This window comes from Anolis carolinensis, chromosome 3 (genome assembly GCF_035594765.1).
Source record: "Anolis carolinensis isolate JA03-04 chromosome 3, rAnoCar3.1.pri, whole genome shotgun sequence".
NCBI classification, from domain to species: Eukaryota; Metazoa; Chordata; class Lepidosauria; order Squamata; family Dactyloidae; genus Anolis; species Anolis carolinensis.
The window spans coordinates 54,068,602-54,091,879 of record NC_085843.1 but is presented as its reverse complement, the minus strand read 5'-3'; the positions used below and the strand labels follow the sequence as shown (position 1 = coordinate 54,091,879).

At 39.4% G+C, this 23,278-nt stretch overlaps 1 protein-coding gene across 1 annotated transcript in view; it reads left to right on the top strand.

Moving 5' to 3' along the window:
• The first annotated feature begins 586 nt into the window (after window positions 1-586).
• The window catches only part of rcsd1 (RCSD domain containing 1), a 32,189-nt gene continuing 9,497 nt past the window's right edge, over window positions 587-23,278 (top strand). The window contains exon 1 of the mRNA XM_003219128.4: window positions 587-846. Coding sequence (XP_003219176.1) covers window positions 796-846 — 51 coding nt within the window. The 5' untranslated portion in view covers window positions 587-795. The remainder of the gene's footprint in view (window positions 847-23,278) is intronic.

The window sequence follows — 23,278 nt, the reverse complement described above, 5'->3', positions numbered from 1 at the left end:
CAGTTTGACACCACTTTAACTGCCACATCTCAATGCTATGGAATTCTGAGAGTTGCAGTTTGAGGAGAAACCATTCCTCTTTGGCATAGAAGGCTCAAGGCTTTGTCAAACTGCAACTCTTAGGATTCCATAGCATTGAGACACAGCAGTGCCAAGTTTCATTCATTCTACAGTGTAGAACGGGCATGGGCAAATTTTGGCTGTCCGGGTGTGTTGGACTTCAACCCACACAATTCCTAACAGCCTACCATCTGTTGAAGTCCAAAACACCTGGATGGCCAAAGTTTCCCCATACCTGGTGTAGAATATGTACCCTTACAGTGCTTGCTGAAAGTCCGAGTGGAAGCAGTGAGCCTAGAAAACTGTGGAAAAATACCCAAGCAAGTGGTACTCTTTTGCAAGAGGGGGAAGAAGAAGAAGATTGAGAAATAAATGCTAGAGAGAAATGAGGAAATAGAACACAGTGCAGAAGAGTTTATGCCCCCTCTGTGTGTGTGTGCGTCTTTCTGGTGCGCTCCTTTCTGGGAAAGGCAGTATCTGTTTAGATTGGTGTCTAAATTTAAACCCTGATTGCTTTGCCTCCCCCCCACCCTGTCCGCTCTCCCCACCCTCCCTTCCTCTCCGCCTTCCTCCTTCTCTCTGCAGGCCACATAGGACTCCTCTCAGTCCTTAAGCTGAGCTCAGGCTTGGCTATTAAACACTTCCCAGCAGTGAGCATTATTTTTCTTTCCCTGGCTGTCAAAAGGGTTGCACTGACGGACAAGACAGACAGAGGAAAGCTAGAAAGAGGAAGGGATGGGGGAACAAAGATTTCCCAGGAACATCCCACACCTGCACAACAGAGAGGTAACAACAACAACAAAACCTTTTCTTTCTCTCTCTCTCTCCTTTCCCCACTCTTCTCTCTGTGGAACTTGACTTAAGAAGTAAATATACATCAGCTGTAAAACAGCCAAAATGACTGGCTAAGCCCACTATCCCGATATATCAATGGCTCTCTCGGTTATGGGCAACTAAGTTTGGTATATCTGGGAAAGATACCAAAGTTTTGTTTTTTACTCCTTCACAGAATGATACAATATGTGTCGAACTGTTGTGTTTGACGCCAGAAACTGTCCAAGAAACTTTTAAAGTTCATTCATTTTTAATGTCGTCACTAAAGAATGCATGCTTAATTGGCCACTGCTATTTAAAATAAGACAACTGCTTTTTGGAAAGAATGCAAGCACTCGGTTTCAAACTTTATAAAGTACAGATAAATTGCTGCTGCTTAAACTCCAGTTTTTTCTGCTTGGAGTGTTATAGCTGTATGTTCACAGAACTGGCATTGTTGCTTGGAGCTCAGCTTCTTATCGGTTACTCGTGATCCTATGTAGGAGGTTTTTTTAAAATGTCTAACACAGCCTTTGTGTCTTATTTTACCACAAATGTGGAAATGCAATAGGTAAAGCATGAAAAAGATGTAGTTGGGTATTTATTGGATGTGTTCCTGACTTAGGATCTTAAAGATGTAGAAGTGCTGCCAGGAAAAATCATAAGATAGATAACTCTGTGAGTTCAAAACTAAAAAAATCATCATCCGTTCTAATTTTTTAAGTATCTGTTTTGAAGCTTTATCAGGAAGACTTAAGTCAGCTTACTCTATAGATAGTGATCTGGATGCTGTAGATTGATGCATGGAGGGAGGTGGTTGTATACTGCGTGAAGATACTAAAAGGACATGATTTGGATGCAGGTAAATGCATCAATATTTCCTGGGTTTGTAAATGTGTCTCTCATATGTATTTACGAGAAATATAGAGCAATCTACATATTATAATGTTTCATACATTATAAAAAAGACATAGGAGCATTTTACACCTGAAAAATCACCTCATATGGCAGATCTTTTGTCACTCTTTTTTACTTTTAGATTCACACTGTACAAGTTAAAGTTGTTGGTAACTAATTCTGGTAATGTCAGCCAATTCATAAGCCCCATCTAGGTAAAGATAAAGGTTTTCCCCTGACATTAAGTCTAGTCGTGTCCGACTCTGGGGGTTGGTGCTCATCCCCATTTCTAAGCCGAAGGGCCAGCATTGTCTGTAGATACCTCCAAGGTCATGTGGCCGGCATGACTGCATGGAGTGCCCTTACCTTCCCGCCGGAGTGGTACCTACTGATCTACCCACATTTGCATGTTTTCGAACTGCTAGGCTGGCAGAAGCTGGGGCTAGCAGAGGGAGCTCACCCTGCTCCCTGGATTTGAACTGCTGACCTTTCAGTCTGAAAGTTCAGCAGCTCAGCAGTTTAACCCAATGCAGCAGCGAGGACTCCCTAGGCTCCATCTACACTGCCATGTAATCCAGTTTCATAATGCAGTTCAACTGCACTGAATTGCTTTATAGACCCGTATAATGCAATTCAATAGTTAAACTGCACTGTGAAACTGTAGTGTAGATAGAATCATAGAATCATAGAATACTAGAGTTGGAAGAGACCTCATGGGCCATCCAGTCCAACCCCCTACCAAGAAGCAGGAAATCGCATTCAAAGCACCCCGACAGATGGCCATCCAGCCTCTGCTTAAAAGCCTCCAAAGAAGGAGCCTCCACCACAGCCCGGGGTATGGGGCCTTAGCGTAAAGAGTTGAGTCATTGCATAATAATTGTTCATTGTACGCTGTCTGTTCTTTTCACCTGTGCTGCCCTTTCCCCCCCTTTTGACAAAAGTGACAAACCAAACTAATTTGTAGTGTATCCTTCAGGCAAAACATTCAGTTCTGTTATGACTCCTGTGGAATGCAGTTGTCTGGAGGGATTGTGATGCATTTGGTGAAGAGAGGCCCAGCTCTGTTTATGTGGCTGTGCCATGCTCGGATTTATCTTAAAAGGTTTTCAAAAACGGATTAATTCTTTACAGGTTGCACTCTCCCTCCTCCGCATAACTCTAGCATGAAAGCATTTATTTAGCTTGATCTTTTATGAAGAGGCTAATGTGAATGTCTCCTAGGCTATGTGTAAGTTGTGAGTCTTTCTGCTTGGATTGTTTTTAAATCTTTCAAGGTGCAGCACCCAATTCGAAGCTAGCATGTATGCTTGTTTTTAAAAGGAAGAAAAGTATATTGGACAAAGGGAGGATACAATGCTACCAGAATCCTTGATTAGAAAATGCACTGCACAAGATGTGTTACTATGCTTTAAAAAGCAATTGCAAAAAGGAAAGATGGACATTGATCTATCCTTTGAAAAAAGCTCTGACTCCTCTCGATCATATCACGGAGCAGGATGAGAATGGTGACGCCCTCCAGATGTTGTTGGGCGGCAACTTTTCAGCATTCCTCACCAATGGCTCTGCTGGCTCCAGCTGCTGGGATTCATGGTTCAATGTGGAGGGATCAGAGGCCCCTTCCATACAGCTGAATAAAATCCCATGTTTTCTGTTTTGAACTGGGAGATATAGCTGTGTGGACTCAGATAACCCAGGAACCTTCCACACAGCCCTATATCCCAGCTTTGAACTGGGTTATCTGAGTCCACATTGCCATATATTCCAGTTCAAAGCAGAAAATATGGGATTTTATTCAGCTGTGTGGAAGGGGCCCCAGTGATGTCCTTGAAGCAAAGGGCAGAAAGGTAAAGCTAAAAACCTCGAATAAGCCGACAAAGGCAAACAGCCAAACAAAACATGATCACACCCAGAAGAATCGGGTTCGAGATTAATACATCCATTATGAACTATTGTTTCAGAAGAAAACAGTTGCAAATCCAATTGCATATAGAAGCCTCAGATGTTTTATTGCTTTTGGCTCTTTTCCATCCTATTTTTTATTGTAATCTCTCCCACGAAAGATACATGTTGCAGATTTCCTTCCGGACAACATATTGGGCATGTGTATAAGCGAACAAGAGCTTTTGAAGCATAAAGTCTCATTTTTAAAGATAACATCTTTTTCTGATTTTGAGGCTAGCAGCAAATCGGATCACAAGATAGTATTTGCTGTGCAGAATTCACATGCAGAAATCAGCTAATAAAGCTTATATTCACAGCAAACAGAACTGAAGCATAGTTTGCATATCTCCTTTTTCTTCTCCTGCGCAACTCGACATTCCTCACCATTGGCTATGCTGGCTAGAATCGATAATAAGGCCATGTCAAGAATGTCTAGGTGGCCACATTTAACCTGCCCTACTTTAGAGTAAAATATTTTTTATTATTTTCCACTAGTTTTTCCCCAATAAAAATTAATTTCTTTCATATGTTCCCTATACTTTAGTTTTCATGGAATCTTCCGCTGTTTCCCTATCTTTGCTAACAGTAGTAGTGTTCTATACAGTGCATGATGTCCCAAAAAATGTAGACATCCTTAACAACTTAGACTTCTGGAGAAAATGCATTTTCTTTCCAAAAAATGTATACAGGATTTAAGATTTTAATAGCAGATAAGTGTCACAGAATTAGAAGAGAAACTTTAAATTAGATTCACAGCTCTGTGTTTTGGCAATGTGAGCAGTGCATTGCTGTATAACACATTACACAAAACTGAAAGTGCAACTCTGATTAAATCCCTCTTGCAACATATATTCTTCATTATCAATGGACAGGAAGTCCCCAAATTATGAACAAGATTAGTTCTGTAGATTTGTTCTTAAGGTTAATTTGTATATAAATATAAACAGGTACATTTTTAAGTGTAACTCCAGCCTCCCCCCCTCACTCTGTGTGTGTGTGTGTATATATATATAGGGGGAGAGAGATAGAGTGCTTTGGATAGAATAGGGAGGTGTTAATATGTATATTTTATAGAAATACATTTCAACCTGTGTATTTGTACTATTTTTACAATTTTTATGTTCTTTAATTATTCTGTAACCTACCTCGAACCACAAGCAGAGGTGGATAAGAAATAAAATTATTATTATTATTGCGGAGCGCAATGGGTTAAACCCTAGTGCCGGCAGGACTGCTAACCTGACAGTTGGGTTGCTGACCTAAAGGTTGCAGGTTTGAATCTGAGGAGAGTGCAGATGAGCTCCCTCTGTCAGCTCCAGCTCCCCATGTGGGGATATAAGAGAAGCCTCCCACAAGGATGGTAAAAACATCAAAACATTTGGGTGTCCCCTGGGCAATGTCCTTGCAGATGGCCAATTCTCTCACACCAGAAGCAACTTGCAGTTTCTCAAGTCGCACCTGACACAAAATAATAATTATTAATAATATTATCATCATCTTCATCATCATCATCATCATGTTATCTGTATCCCAGTTCAGAAGAGTTTACCTCACTTTCTGTCCCTATGCTAATGGGATTTAGAAAAAAATTGGCTTGTTGCGGAAATAAGAATTGGTGAGAAAGCTTCACCGGAGACACCTTTTCCCCATGATAACTCCTTCAGGAGTGAATTTCCCTTCCAAGGGGTAGATTTTTCTTACATTCTGTTGTCTCACCCCATTATTAACTATGCGTCATTTGTAAGTCAGATGTTTGTAACTCAGGGACTGCCTGTACTGTGTTTACTAGCCTTCAAATCATCACTATAACTGCTGCTAGCTGTTAAAGGGTACATACATTTTGGGATACCCTGTATATGAAAACCTTCCAAATCTGTATATCTATTAAAAACATTCCAAATTAAAATTTAGCCTAGGTGTAAAGAATTTCCAATATAGGACAAGCAATGAATAATGTATTTCTAAACTTCTGCATCTGACAAGGATAAGGGAGTGGATTTGATTTCTTGGCCAACAATGAAATAAATTTCCAATATTAAGCCATGGAGAATGTCAGTTTCAGAGGCATAAACCTGGGAGCTCATTATTTTAGATCCCACTCCTTAAGTGCAGAATGATTATAGAAAGGTAAAAGGTATACTGAAGATCCTTATCTGTCAGAAGGGGAGATGTGATCTTAAAATAAAGGATGTTCTCATCAAATAGCAGGCGTGAGCTCCATCTGATAAAACTGGCCAGAAGATGTTGGCCTATATAACCTTGCCAGATGCAATGATAAAAATAGTTTTCTCTGAAGATCTAGGCTTAAGGCATAGAGGCAACAAACGGAAACAGACACTTTCGCTTCTCCTTGTGAGAACCATTTTAATTAGCTTTCATGCAACTCCAAACTACTTTGGCTTGATCAGAGATGGCTACACCCTACACGTATTTTAGAGGTTTCCCAAAATCAACATTAGATTGACAGGAAGAAATAATGTGCAGATAACATTGAAAAGCCGCACGTCCCATGGATTACGTTATGGAAGCAGCTGAGTTGATGATGTGGTCTTGCCTTGTTTATACCATTTACCTAGCTTTAAAAAAAATAGAATTTGCATAACATATTGAAGATCTATGCATAACATATTGCATAACATATTGAAGATCTAGCTTCCCAATTGTCACCATCATTAATTGATTAGAGAAATACACTACACACTTTCCAACATTCTCAATTTGACAGCAAAACTCCCAATTATAATTCTCTGTTATGCCATTTTAAAGATGCTTTTAAAATGCCATAGTTTCTTTCTCTTCCTCCCATTTTTCCTGTGTCCCCATCTTGCTTCATTTGCAGTGAACTGAGTTCAACTTAGGTAAAAACAAACTGCTACAACACTCTCCTCCTTGTTAATAATGTTTTCCACCTTGAGCACACTCTGGCGTTGCTTGCCCGCGTGCCACATTTTTCTCCTGTAAAATGTAGGAAAATACAACATTCAGGGAATCTTTTGGAATTATATCCAGTTTACTTAAATTGGCATACAGAGAGATGGGAGTAGTTTTGGGACTTACATTGCTAACAATGATCCATCTACACCAGGCTTGGGCAAACTTGGGCCCTCCAGGTGTTTTGGACTTCCACAATTCCAAAACACCTGGAGAGCCCAAGTTTGCCCATATCTGCCCAACACTATTTTTATAGTGATAAGTAAAATACAACAACCACATTCATCCTGCTATGCATTGTTTTTTAACCTATTGACTTTAAAACCAGGTGTCATTGTATTAACCAAGATAGAATTTGGAGGAATTGCCTTCTACGGTAGATATTCTGTATTTTTGCACTGTTTTTTCAGTTAGTTTAACCTTAATCATAATGTGTGTCTAACTTTTGATATATTTAGTGAAATTATAAAACAGGACAATCTCAACAGAGATTCATGGGAACATATGATTTCATTCTCAGTTTATAATGAAAGTGACAATTAATCCTTCTTTTTTTTTGCTTTCTATCCTTAACTAGCTAACTACTGAAATATATGACTTTTAAAAGTATATTAAAATGTTTTGCTGTCAGATTTTTTAAGCCATGTTGTATTCAAAATGTAGTCAATTTTACCTTCAAATCATTTTGGGAGATTGGCAGGTCATGAATTTTGTTCTTTTGAAAGTTGTATCTCTTCCTCCTTAATGTACTGTGGTTTTGTTTTGTTTAGGGGATTTTTTGTGTCAGGAGTGACTTGAGAAACTGCAAGTTGCTTCTGGTGTGAGAGAATTGGCCGTCTGCAAGGACATTGCCCAGGGGATGCCCAGATGTTTTGACATTTTACCATCCTGTGGGAGACTTCTCTCATGTCCCCACATAGGAAGCTGAGGTTGACAGATAGGAGCTCAACCTGCTGCCTGGATTTGAACCGCTTACCTTTTGGTCAGCAGTCCTGCCGGCACAAGGGTTTAAACCATTGTGCCACTGGAGGCTCCATGTACTGTGGTGTAGACCTTTAATCTATCACTATAGTTTTGAGAAGGGCTTAATATTTAGGTCATTCTCATAGTAACAAATTATAGTTTCTTGTAACATTGTGACTGCTAATGTTATGCTTAAAATTGTTTTCCAAAACATCATGCAAATATGATGCAAACACTTTAAATAGTTGTATCACACTATTGGGCTCATAAGAGATCCAAGATTGGCTGGAGTTCTCTTTCATGTGCTACACATGGAGGTTTGTTGATATATCATGGTGTGAATCAAATGTAATGGAACCATTATTATACATGTCAAATGTGTAAGATCATTTCTGTGTAAACCATCTTGCCAAGGGTAGTTGTGACTACATTTATTAAAGCTTCACCTATTGACACACCAACTGAAGTTTTCCAGGTTTAAAAGAACAGCCTCAGCATTTTCCTCAACATTTTCACACAGATCTAAGATACAGGTATCACATATTTTCTGATTGCATTTTAAAAATCCAAATGAACAAATGCATTTTCCAGGCGACTCCCCTGGGTCCAATAAAATGGATGGAGCCATGACTGAAAGGGGAGAACACAAGCTTTGCATTCAGCTTGTTCCAGGGTTAATCTCTGGCAGCCCCAGTTGAAAAGGATTTCATGAAGTGATGCAAGATAAGAATTGTGTTTGGGACTTTGGAGGACTGTTGACAGGAAAAGCAGACAATACTGAGAAAAACAATACTGGCATTGTATAATAGTTGTGTGTGCATGTGCATGCACACATGCATATACATACACATAATGAAACTACACAATCCATGCACAAGGAGGTATCAGCAGGCTTGGTGGAAACCAAAGGATTACAAAATTTTACCAACATCTCCCTCCTGAAAGGGAGGACAAAAAACGAAGGGCCCTTTCACACAGCCATATAACCCAAAATATCAAGGCAGAAAATCCCACAATATCTGCTTTGAACTGGGTTATGTGAGTCCACACTGCCATATATTCTAGTTCAAAGCAGATAATGGGAGATTTTATTCAGCTGTGTGGAAAGGGCCCAAGATATAGGAAACAATAGCTCAGTCAGAACTGAATACAGCTTGAACATAATTTATCCCAAAATCCTCCAACATCCAAGATCTTTCACATGGGTAGTTAAGATAGTGACACCTTTGCTTTCTCATTGCAATGTATATAAACTTTGTTTCATGCACAATAGTATATTAAAAATACTGCAAGAATAACTTCAATCTATATAAGGTGGATATGAAACATGAATGAAATTCATGTTTAGACTTACATCCCATCTCCCAGATATCCAAATTATGTACAAATACAGATATTCCAAAATCACATATATAAATTAAAAATGTTTCTCATCCCAAACATTTTGGATAAGGAGTGCCCAGCCTGCTGATTCTTTGTAGGGAGAAAGGAAAGTGAGAGAAGAATGAAATCAGTCATAAGAAAAAGGGCATGACCGCTGTTCATAGCCCTGATCAGGAATACTCTGCGCATGATAATATTTGGCTGCAAAATTCTTCGTGTATCTATGTATGCAGGAACCTCCTCATTACACTGACTGTCACCAAAACAGGAAGTTCATCAAAGCCCAGGCAGTGCATAAAATACATTCTCTAAGTCACAAGTTTTGCAGGCCTTCTGGTGGGGAGGGAGACATGTCTTATGATGTCAAGGTTACGATTGTGTTTTAAAATCTGGTATTTACTTGGTGTAAGGCACCCAGAAGCACCAAAATTGAAAGGTCTATAGGTAGCAATCATACATTGACTATTATAAGAAGTAAACTAATTTTCTATGACAATACTGAAATCCAAGGTGATGGGAGGACATCTACTAAATTTGGCAAATCAGTAGCATATCTGTGAACGATATAAGGAATGGGAATAAACCTATACTTTGTTACCATACAAGTCCTTCCCCCTATCTATATCAGCGCTTCTTAACTTTTTCACTCGGGATCCCTTTTGGCCTGAGAAATGTTATGTGACCCCAAGTGTACAGGTATATAAAATAAGTATAAAATCAAGTATACTAATAACAAATCAACATCTGCAAGGCTTGCTAAACAGCCTGGTCTCCATGTAAATCCTGCACAACATATTCGTGAAAATGTCTAAAAGAGCCACTAGGTGATGTTCAGAACATTTTTGGGGACCCTAACTTGGAGTCGGGACCCACATTTAATTAGCAGTGCTCAGTATCATAAACAGGGGTGGCTGAATATGGCCATCCTAATTGAATAGCACTTATGCAGTATAATGGCATTGCATTCCCCTCCAAAGACACATCACACTGATTATGAGGTGACCTTCTTCCATTTGGTGGTAGTAGTAGTAATAATAATAATAATAATATATTTTATTTATATTCTGCTTTATCTCCCCGGAGAGACACAGAGTGGATTACAGTATACATATAAGGCAAACATTCAATGCCTTTTACACAGTGAACAAACGACATACAATACACAAAAAAAGGTAAAGGCCTTCCTCTTTTCATTTCTGGCGTCTGGAGACGATGCTCAACTCTGGCCATGTGGAGGTGCTATTGCTCCATTTTTCCATGCCGAGGAGCCTGTTGTCCGTAGACATCTCCGATCGTATTGCTGGCATGAATGCATGTCTGTATAGGGCACACTTTATCTTCCAATCGAGGCAGTACCTATTGATCTACTTGCATTGCATGCTTTCAAACTGCTAGGTTGGCAGAAGCTAGGGCTAACAGTTGGGAGCTCACCCCGACTTGTGGCTTCAAACTGCCAATCCAGTCAGCAGATTTCCTGCAGCTAGCAGTTTAACTCGCTGTGCTACTGTGGCCCAATAAAATACCAAATCATCAGGAAAATTGTTATATATTCTATCAGTGTAAAAATGGATATGAATGCACTATGTAATAAAAATATAAATTAACATAGGGTGAGCCCTACAAATGTCAATGAAGTAGAGAAGTATTTATTTTAAGTTTGTGGATACTAAACAAAAGTAAAAGTGTTAAATAATTGGCAAGTTTTATTATAAGAGGTGACTAGCACTTATAACAGGTTTCCTCGATCTGATAGTCATCAACTGCTCCCCCGCCCCAAAAAAATCTCCCATAAACTTTCATAATTGGCCATTTAGACAGGGATTTTGGAAACTCGTCCAAAACAGTTAGCAAGCTCCAAGTTGAGGGCGACTGATTTATCACTCTTCGTTCTGTTAAACTATTAAAATCTTCAAACTTGAAAGTTAGGATTCAGTGTGTTCAGCATTTTATTGGCATTTAGGAGGGAAAACTTTAATATGAATCCTAACTTGAAATTAATCCTAACTTGAAAGTTAGGATTCAGTGTGTTCAGCATTTTATTGGCATTTAGGAGGGAAAACTTTAATATGAATCCATGGACTATTGCAGTCAATACTTAAGTTTCAAAGAGACACTTCACCAAGAAATGTTCATTACCTTATACATGCATGCAAATATGAGCATTCTGCAAAGTATCCCTATGTAGGGATTCAAAAACTATTTTGTTGAGAATCCTTTTTTTAAAAAAGAGAGAGAGAGACACAATCCTGCTTGTGCTACCAAAGTTATTTAAAGGGAAAACAAAGCATTCTATTGTATGGATCCATTCTGCTTTCACTTACCTCATTAACTAGCCTCATGGGCTGAGGAATGTGGGGAGGGGATGGTGAACATAAAGGTATGTTGAGATCATGGGAGACAAGCTGCAGCAGAAGAATGAAAACAATACCTTATAGAGGCACTTTATTATGAATGATCCCAGAGTACACTGCAATCCCCATTTAAGCTTCACCTAACACTGCCAACTATGAATATTAGCAGGGTTTGGAGGGAATTGACCTTGGGTGCTGGGAATTATAGTTCACCTACAATAAAAGAGCTATCTGACCCCAACCAATGATATATCTGGACTAAACCTGGCACACAGACTCAACATGGCCAGCTTTGAATACTGGTGGGGTTGACCCATGAATTTGGAAACTGTAGTTCACCTGCAATCAAGGAACACTGTGAACCCAACCAACAATGGAACTGGGCCAAGCTTGGCACACATACCAATGGGGCCAACTTTGGATACAGTGGGATTTGAGGGTAATTGACCCACAAATTTGGTAATTGTAGTTCACCCACAATCAAAGAACACTGTGAATTTAACCAGTGATGGATTTGGACCAAACTTGACACACATACCCAACATCACCAAGTTTGAACACAAGTGGGGTTTGGGGAAAATTGATTTTGAAATCTGGGAGTTGTAGTTCACCCACATAGAGAGCACTGTGAACCCAGCCGATGACAGATTTGGATCAAAATTGGCACACATATCCAAAATGGCCAACTATGAATACTGAAGGGTTTTTTTTGGGGGGGGGGGGGCGGATAACCTTGGATTCTGGGAGTTGTAGTTCACCTGAATGCAGAGAGCACTGTGAACCAACTGATGACAGATCTGGACCAAACATGGCAGACACACTCACCATGGCCAACTTTGAATAATGGCAGGGTTTAGAGCGGATTGACCCATGATTTTGGGAATTGTAGTTCAGCAACATCCAGAGACTACTATGAATGCAACTGACAATGGAGCTGGACCAAACGTGCACACTTAACCAACATGGCCAACTTTGAATACTGGCGGGGTTTGCGGGGAATTGACCTACGATGTTGGGAATAGTAGTTCATCTACATCCTTAAGCATTTTCTAATGGGATCATTCATGAAAAACAAAAGCAAAGACTGACTTTTTCTCATAAATAGCATTACAAATTACTTAACCTAGGCATTGCTGGGTACCTAAGCTAGTACATTATAAAAGGCCTATCAAGAATATTACATTGTTCTCTAATTCCAGATACCTAATCATATGTAGCATTGTCACTGAATATGCAGATGAGATCTTGTTTATCTATATCAGTGGTTTTCGACCTATGGGTCCCCAAATTTTGTGGCCTACAACTCCCAGAAATCCCAACCAGTTTACCAGCTGTTAGGATTTCTTGGAGTTGAAGGCCAAAACATTTGGGGACACACAATTTGAGAACCACTGATCTATATGAAAGCTGGCAAGCTATATGTTTTCCCAGGCTGCATCTACTCTGTAGAATTAATGTAGTTTGACACTACTTTAAATGTCATGGCTCAATGATGGTATGGAATCACGGGAGCTGTGTTATTAGTGAGGCACTGACTGTTTTGGACAGAGAACGCTAAATACCTTTCCAAACTACAACTCCCATTATTCGGTAGCAGTAAACCATAGCAGTTAAAGAGGTGTCAGACTGCATTATTTCTATGGTGTAGATACACCTGTAGTCAAAAACAGGGGTCCTCAAACTTTTTTAACTGTTGGGGGGCAGACTATGATGAAATAGTCCAAAATTAGGATTGTTGTTGTTGTGTGCCTTCAAGTCGTTTCAGACTTAGGTCAACCCTAAGTCTAAAGTTTAGGACAGGGTCAGGTAAATGACCTTGGAGGGCTATATCCGGTCCATGGGCCTTAGTTTGGGGACCCCTTGTCAAAAAGATAAATTCCATGTTCCATGTTCATTCAATTGTTATAAGATTGGATTTGGAGTTTTATCAGATACAGGAAGAAATATAATTAAACTTTAGGAGATAAAGTTATATGGTACTAACTAGATATTTTAAAGATACCCATGCTTCTTCACATGGCAGAACTATCTGTGAGCTTTAAACATGCTGCGGGAAGGATAGTATTGGACCTATCTCAGAGAGTGGAGAATACCATGATCCAGACAAGCTGAGATCAGTGTTTACAACAGCTGTTGCCTTCTGTGGAAGGAAGGAAGCCAGTCATACTATTTGTCCTGTCCTGTGCAGTAGAAACTGAGACAGTCCCAAGGCACAAATATTTCTAATTTTGTATGTTTATACACACCCTTTCAGCACCACCGCTTGCTATTGTGTTCTTTTTTTTTAGGCAGGGTTCCCATTAATTCCTCTGTCTAAGACAAAATGGATACAATGTAGTACACAGCATGCTGTCCCTAAAAATAGCACACTTCAAGTGATCACTTGGGACGGTTGTCTAGAAGGTTTTGACTACTGGACTCATTCTGGAACAAGTGCTGACATGCATTACATTTTTGATTACAATTCCATGTCATATTATATGATTAATTTAAGAAATCATGTATGGTTTATTAACCACCATAATAGTCAATCAAATAAAATGTCAAAATGTATTACAAAACCCTTAAATAAAGCAACTTTAGAGTATGCATTTAATGCATGTTTTAAAACATTTTCAGTATGTACAAAGGTTTAGAATGTGTAATTGTTATGGCCAATTAGCTTTTATGCCTTTGCAAAACTTACATATTTATCTATCTAGATATCCATTAAATCTATCATTTCATTGTTAATAATAATACATAATGTTTTATTTATTACCCATCTCTCCTTATGGCTCAAGGTGAGGCATGACAACACACTTAAAATACATCATCATCATCATAAAATACATTCCATAGAAAGCACATATCAAAACATATATTATCTATAAAATACACATATTAAAAAACATGGGATAAAGATTGAAATACAATAAACATAGAATGTTAATTTAAAATTCATAGTTCAAAACTGACTGGGTAGGCCTGCCGGAAAGAGATAGTTGTGTCTTCCAATCTCACAACTGATTTAGCTGTCAGAGCTGTTCTGGCAGGTCATTCCACAGTCCTGGGGTGACGGATGAAAAGATCCTCTGGGTGACAGTTGCCAGTTGGCTTGGTGTCCTAAAAGACGGATTGTATGGGAGAAGGTGAGTCTTAGGTAGCCTGGATCCAAACCATGTAGGCTTTAAAGGCCAAAAACAACACTGTGTCCATTTGCCAGAAACTAATTGACAGCCAGTGGAGTGACTTAAATATGGGTGTAATATGCTCATTCCTAGATGTTCCTGTAACTAGTCTGGCTGCCGTGTTTTAATATTTTTCTTCTTTACATGTGAATAGTTTTCTTCTTTCCAGTTAGTGAAACCATAATTTAAAGTAGGCATAGACAAACACCTGGAGGGCCGAAGTTTGCCCATGCCTAATCTGTGGTTTTAGCTCAGAGTACATTTTTAATTGGTTTTATGGATTTTAATTGTTAATGTTTTAATTAATGCCATTGATGTTTGATTCTATTTTAATGTTTGTATATTTTTGAATTTTAAATTGTATTGAAATGTTTTTAATGTAAGTCGCTTTGAGTCTCCTTTGTGGAATAATAATCACCATCTTCATCACATATTGACATATGTGATTATTATTATTATTATTATTATTATTATTATTATTATTATTATAGCCCAAAAGTTAACACAAAATGTGACATGAGTGCTTTCCCCTCTCCACAAAATGACCCTCGACTTATCCATGGGTCACTTCAAAATCCATGGTTTTAATCATCTTATATGTGAATGTATATCAGGCATGGGCAACCTTTGGCCCTCTTAGGAATTGTAGGAGTTAAAATCCAAAACACCCAGAGGGCCAAGGTTTGTCCATGCCTGGTGTATATGGTACTTCTTCTGAAGCAATCCACATTTAGGCTTCATTCAAATTTACTCTCATGAGAAAATTAATAAGAGAGAGTGGTGACTTCCTGACCAAGTTCTATTTCTGAACTGGTGGCTGCCATGGGAATTTCAACACACTTTAATACTATTCTAAATTGCTATACCGCTTGGGCAAAGAGGTTACAGAAACAAGGAGAGAGAAGGAAAGATTCTTCGATATGAGAAATATTGTTGATTATTCAAAACTGTGCAGGCCGTTCCTTTTAAAGAAAAGCTGGCAATATTTACGTCATCATTGTTTCATGCTGTTCACAGATGTTTCCTTTAATTCAGCTGCAAAAGGCAAAGTAACTCACTTCTAAGTTTTGCTTCTATTGCCTCTAGAGCAATTTTTATCCTTCACAATTTCAAGAATTATTTTCGGACGCAAGCATCACCAATGGTTTATATGCAGTTGAACATCTGTCTGTAGTGGTTCATTGGTTTTATTATAATTCTTAACTATTCCCATGATTCTTAGTATCACTTACCAAAGAAACAATTAATCATTCAATTATTTGGAGGAGAAGGAGCTTTGTGGTGAGGAAATCCTGAAACGCCTTATCTTATTGGACAATGCTAAAAACTGCTCAAGTAGTGTTTGCTACCTGCATTACTGTGGTGGGTAATATGGCAACACTAAAGGTAACCTTTACCTTTACCTTTAGTGTTGCCGTATTACCCACCACAGTAATACAGGTAGCAAACACCTCAATTTTGTTGTTATTAATTGTGATAGATAATTTTTCTGTAAGGAATTATTATGCTCTATTGAAAAAGCAACTACTTTTGTGTAAAAGACAGTGGCTGGAAGCCTGGTGACTCACTCTATTATCACAGGCAGTGGCAGTAGGTGGGAAAAGATTGTGGGTATGGTGCCAATGAAACACGAACCGGAGAAACATATTGCTTGAAGCTGGTTGCTATGGCTTGCCTTTTTTTGCTACTGCATAACCCTGGAAAAATGCAAATGATAGCATAGCGTACCAATTCGATTCTGGGCAATCTTTGGAAATATAGTTTGCTATTTCTAGCTATTAAAGTATATATATAAAACAACAACAAAACAGTAGCATGATTCAGCAAACAAAACACTAAACCAAGACTTTTTGAGCATTACAAAAAGTATGGCACAATTGAATGTTCATGATACAATTGGCAAAATCTTTTTTTTTTCTCTATTGCTGGTTTTCGACTGGCTCTCATTAGAGCACCTTTTCTTTGTAATTTTGTGACTGTATTATCTTCACTTCATGTTTTAACTCGACCCCAATGTTGATGACAGTGGTGGACTGGGTCTAAAATATTGGTTGCCAGGAGACAAAGGAGGCCAACTGACAAGTATAAGTCTATCATTTAATTTTTATAAGAAAAGAATACAATTTTTTAAAAAATATGTAAGTGGGTAAATGGTACAAAATTGCCTTCAGCTATATGTCACTATCCCAGATTGGGATGTCCACCTAAGCTTCATTATGCAGTTACAATAATAAAGATCCAAGCCTATATAATATATGTGTCAGCCTCACATAACCCAAATCAGAATTTTTTTAGAGTTATTATATTTTTAAACATAAATAAAATAAATGTTTTTATTCTTTTTTCTGAAAACAGTAATGCAACGTAATTTTAGTTACATACAGTAATGATATTCTATTATATTTTCAAGTGACTAAAGGTCATTAATATTTTTAACGTATTGTCTAATGTTTAGGTTGGCCCACTGTCCATTGGGCAAGCAGAAACTCTGGCTAGTGGTTGAGAATTTCACTGATATCTGCAAGATGTAGCATTCTTATTAAGGTCTGGTTAATATCTTGGCTATCATCTTTATTCTTACCTCTTTTTGTACATTTAGACTGACTGGGTGCCATATTTCTGTCTCTATGTTTGCCACTATAAAAGCATCTGTTGCATCTGTAATTGGGAAACAAATTTCCCCAGTGTCCAACTGTTTGTTTCATTCCAGATACTTAAGGCCCCGTAGTCGCACATTAAAGCTATATTTAAATATTGTGGTATTAAAATGATGGTCACAAGACTAATTTTGTGGATGGCATGGTTCTGTCAGGAAAATCCTGCAGGAAGTAGGATTTGGGCTCCTGGAACCAGGGTTTCTGACGGCCTCTGAAGACTCAAGACTCACAGGTTCACCTGAGACTGGTTTCCTGGAGAGAGAAAATTTAGCTCCAGGGTCCAAAAAGGCAGCCAGAAGTAGAGTCTACAAGAAACACTGTTGACTGAAGCCATGAACTTGGAACTTCAGCACACAAGGCTGATAAGATAAAATTTTGGCAGGATAAAATCACCTTTCGTTGGGGCTTATCACAAGATGATGATGATGATGATGATGATGATGATGATGATGATGATGATGATTTTATTCTTATATCCCGCCCCATCTCCCTGAAGGAATTCTGGGTGGCTTATATCCGTCCCACAGTTGCATTGGTCTTGAACTGGGATAGGATCATTTCCTTTCAATGAATCCAACATCACTGTTGTTCTACCACTACTTCTTGTGCAGTAGTTTCCTTCTGCTGTAGAGGAAGGTCTCACAAGAATCCTGCAGTTGTGCCATGATAAGTTGCAGAAAACTAGAAAACAGAACACACATGCATTCAGTAGGGTAAATACAGGTAGAAAGCAAGCTGTGGAAAAGACTGACTGCAGAAATTCACACTCCTAAAGAGTCAGCATTGTATAACTGCAGTGAGTAATGAAAGTGATTGTTTTAATAACAGCATGTTTACATTTGCTTAATCAACATGATTGCCATGAGATATCAGGCTGGTGTGATAAAATTCTTGGTTGGAAATCCCTAGGCTAAGTGTTTGGTTATTAGGAGAGTAAGGACTTCCTTGGGTTAGAGTAGCAGTTCCCAACCTTTGGTCCTCCAGGTGTTTTGGATTTCAGCACCCATAATTCCTAACAGCTGGTAAAATGCTTGGGATTTCTGGGAGTTGAAGTCCAAAACAACTGTAGGACCAAAGGTTGGGAATCACTGGGTTCGAGAATGGGAGCAGCCAAGCAATTAAATGTTTTGTCCAACAATAAAAAATATGGAGAAATGAAAATCCAAGCCTTTATGTTACAAGTTCTACAAAATGCAAGAACCTAAGCTTTGGTAGTAATCCCTATCCAGATGAAATATGGTATGAATGATTTTATAGCCATGCATGTTCTGCTCCCTGCTGGAATAAACTATGCAGAAAGGGGTCTGACCACAGAAAAAGAATATCTAGAGCAGGGTTTGAAATCACATGTTTCCCAGTTGTATTTCAGCTGCAACTCCTAACATCCCCCAGCGTTGCCTATGCTACCTAGGCCTGCTGAGACCTAGGATCCAACAACATCTGAAGGGCTAAATAAATCTGTCCCTGTTCTGCAGGAATGTCACTGTTATTTTAGATGCCAGATGTTTGCAGCTATTTCTTCATAGTCACCCGTAGAAGCAGATATGAGAAAAATGTCACAATTTCCTCCTTATTAAGAAGTTTACTAGCTTGTTAAATGACATGGTGAGGGGAATAGGGAGAATAAAAGTTGAGCCAGAGTGCAGAAAAAGGATGCTCGCTTGGGAAAGGAGGTCAGCCCACTTAGAACTGCAGCAATTTGTTTATTCAAATCTTTAGATGTGTTCCTTCTTGCGTAAAGGATCTAGCCTACTCCTGAACTCCCAATCAGAACAGCCATTGTGGAATTTCCTTCTAGGGAAATAATCTACAGACACTTGCAAGCATCACACGCCCATTTCCTGAGTAACCTCCACTCTGCTTTAGCCCAAACTCCTTTGGAAAATGAAGAGACTTAACCAACAGTCTGATTACAGGTTCTGCTAGTTCACTGTCTTTATTACTAACTATCTGTTTCAGTGCCTGGATGTTTCATGAGCTATTTTCACTTATTTGTCCCATTTCTTAGAATGCTTGCCTCCTTTCTGCTGCTGGTGACACCAATTCATTGAAATATGTCTGAGACCATATTTGTATGCAACATGCCGATTAGATGTGCCTATTGAGCAGAGCGTGGGTAACTGGTTTTGTTTGTTTGTTTGTTTGTTTGTTTTTAAAGTGTTGCTCCCAGAATATCTCACTCAACATGGCCAATGCTGGGTGAAGGTTTCTGGAAGTTGTAATTGTTCTGGATTTGTTTTGTTACTGTAAGCCAAAATGGATTCTGCTGCTCAAGAGTGCTTAGAGTCAGCAACATACAGCGTTTCCTGGACAGGCCTATTCAAGAAGCGCCTGCTCTTGTAACTTCCTGATTAGACAAGTGCAATGCACTCGATTTGGGGCTGCCCTTGAAGAATGGTGCAAAGACTGCAGCCAGGGCATTATGTAGCAACTAGAAGAATTCCCTAGCTATCCACCTACTCCTTGAGGCAGAGTCTCAATCTACTGGTCCTTAGCCAGCCCATTACAGCATCGGTTCAACATTTTCACAGTCTCACCAGATAACAAGAAAAAGTAGAGCTGGTATGTCTTCAGTGTATTGGACTCACCCAGCTTCACACTTCCTGATGATTTCATATCTTGATGGCATTTAGATATTTAACAGCACTGAAACAGAACACAACACTGAGACAAATACTCCCCAGTGCTACCCTATGTAGTTAACCTTCCAGGTAGAAAAAGAACCACCGTAATACTATGCATCTTAATTTCATATCTCATAGTTGGCCAAATTAAGTTATCATACTCAATGATATGATACTCAATGAAAGAAGAAAGCTGCTAAGACACCAAGGAATATCAATGAAATAGCATTTCCTATATATAGCAGGCACTCAGATCCTAGTCTCCAGGGTCATAGGCCAATGCTTAAATCACTTACTTAGGCGATCCCTCGCTGTCCAAGTATCATTATCTTCCAGGTGTAGTGTCCTGACGGCGGGTACATACTTGACTGTAGAGCCCTATTCTTGACCCACATGTTCTTCCACAGTGAGGACATCGGTTTCCAGATGGAAGGCAGTCCCGATCAGGATTGACTTGAAGCGCCTTCCTCTTGGCACGTTTCTCCCTTTTGCCCTCCATTCGTGCCTCTTCAAATTCCACAGCACTATTGGTTGTCACAGCTGACTTCCAGCTAGAGTGCTCAAGGGCCAGGTCTTCCCAGGTCTCGGTGTCTATGCCACAAATTTTAAGGTTAGCTTTAAGCCCATCTTTAAATTTCTTTTCCTGTCCACCAACTCTCCATTTTCCGTTCTTGAGTTGGGAGTATAGTATCTGTTTTGGGAGACTGAGATTGGACATTCGGACAATGTGGCCAATCCAGTGGAGCTGATGGCGTAGGAGCATCGCTTCAATGCTAGTGGTCTATGCTTCTTCCAGCATGCTGACATTTGTCTGCCTGCCTTCCCAAGAGATTTGCAGGATTTTTCGGAGGCAACGCTGATGGAATTATTCCAGGAATTGAGTTTGACGTCTGTAGACTGTCCACATTTCACAGGTGTATAACAGGGTTGGGAGGACAATAGCTTTATAAACAAAGAACTATGGATGTCCCGATCCTCAAATACTCTCTGCTTCATTCGTAAAAATGCTGCACTCACAGAGCTCAGGCGGTGTTGTATTTCAGTGTCAATGTTGACTTTTGATGAGAGGTGGCTGCCAAGGGAGCAGAAATGCTAAACATTTTCTAACATTACACCATTAATCTGTATTTCTGGCCTTGCAGAGGGATTGGCTGGTGCCTGTTGGAAGAACACTTGGGTTTTCTCAGTGTTCAACAAGAGGCCAAGCTTCTCGTATGCTTCTGCAAAGGTATTTAGAGTGGCTTGTAGGTCTTCTTCTGAATGTGCACAGTTTACGTTGACATCGGCATATTGGAGTTCTATAACAGATGTTGTGACCTTGGTTTTGGCTTTCAGTCTGCTGAGGTTAAATAGCTTGCTATCGGTCCAATAGATAATTTCCACTCCAGTGGGAAGCTTCCCATCAATAAGATGAAGTATCATAGCGATGCAGATTGAAAATAAGGTAGGGGCAATAACATATCCCTGTTTGGCACCTGATTCTACCTTAAATTGGTCACTTTGGGAGCCGTTGCTGTCCAAGACTGTTGCCATCATGTCATCATGGAGAAACCACAGGATGTTCACAAATTTGTCAGGGCATCCAATTTTTTGGAGGATGGTCCAGAGAGCACTGTGATTCACTATGTCAAATGCCTTTGCAAAGTCAATGAATGCCATGCCATTGATTTTGTTCCCTGCATTTTTCTTGGAGCTGTCGTGCAGTGAAGATCATGTCCACTGTTCCTCTGGAGAGGTGGAAGCCATTCTGGGATTCTGGGAGGGTGTCTTCTGAGACAGGTAGAAAGTGGTTTGCAAGGATTCTTGCAAGGATTTTCCCAGCAGAGGTTAGAATCACTAAACCATTCTGCAATTGTCATATATTTCACAAATACATGAAAATGAAACCCTTTGAGACCAACAACCTCATCACATGCAACCTGGGCTCCTTTTCCACGAGCTTCAGTAACTGAGTCCCACAGAGGCCATAACATGACGAAAAGGCACTTCCAGTGGGTCGTTGTGGGATTCCTTGTTTGCAGCACTTGGAAATGGTGTCCAAGCTGCGTCTTCAGCAGTCAGATGTTACTCAACTCCAAACTGAAAAAACCTGGAAAAAACAGAGAAAGGAAATAGGATTGCTGGCCAGAAGACGAAACTTAGTGGAAGGGAACAAAGTAAGATGGTTGCCTCCTCTTTTACCTGCTTTCCCCCTACTCATGGGATGAGGTCCCTGGACCAATTTTTAACTCCCAATATCTAAACATTCCACATAGAATTGTGTAATATTAGAATGAAGTAATGACGATATATTTGCTGCTATATGTTAGTGTATGTACTATAACTCCATCTTTTAGGATAGAAAGAGTACCCTCACGTCAGTGCATCGCCTGCCTCAAATACTTATTTGTGAACAATGAAGAATACATTGTACTCCTTGCCATTCCCTCCCCATATTGGTGATCTACTCAGCACAAGATAGGAAGAAAGAAGTAATTCTGCAAAGTAAATGTTGTCTAAAATATACCACCCTCCCAAAAAAAGATTAAATTACAGGATATGATCAGGCTTCCAGTCTTTCAGGACTGAACCCATGGACAACGTGTTCTAGTCTAATCTCAGAATGATACTCTAGCTGCCCCTGCAGATAGAGGAACTGAACTTTAAGAACAATATAGGAAGAAATAGATGTTGTGAGCGAAACACAGCTTTCCCATCCAAGGCTTTGGGTCTGAGTTGTTTAATCCTCCCCATTCTGGCAACTGTTATGCCCTCAGGGCTGAACTTTGGGGCTAAAGGCCAGGGCTTCTAAATGCTACTGGGCTGGCTCATCCCATGCTGAAGAAAGAAAAGAGAGACTTATCATTGTTGAAAGAAGTAAGTTATGTAAGACCATGATTTCTAGAATACGAAATGCCCAACTGCCCAGTCCTTCTTGCAAGTAACTCACCCACACCCTACCAATTTAAACAATGGTTGAATTACAGGAAATCTGCTCCCCTTATCTTTAGTGGTAGTTTCCTTCACTATTTGCTTTAAAAGGGTTTAGAAAAGTTGGGAGATAATAGGGGTGGTGTCTGTGAATTTAGCAGAGCCTCCAGTCCTCTATTTCCCTTTTAGACCCTCCTTTGCAATCAATAACAAGGCAAAACCTCTTGCTAATTGCATCAGAAAAAGAAGTAGTGCTGGTAACTAGAAATTTTGTGTGTTAAATCTCATTGAGGAACGATTTTAAAAGTCAGCACATAATTGGCTGGATTTAATTAAATATTTTTTCTGCTTTATGAGCACCATTAACCAATAAGTTAATTACTAAGTTCACACTAAGATGGTCGGGTGGGAGGTTATAACTAATTAATATATGATTCATTAAATGTAACTAGTCCTTTATATTCTGTGCAGGTATGTAGCCGGGGGAGGGGGGGGCTTGAGGGGCTTCACTCCCCCCCCCCCCGAAATTCTCAGGGTGGTCCGCGAGAAGGCCTTACATTTATTATTTAAACTGTTAT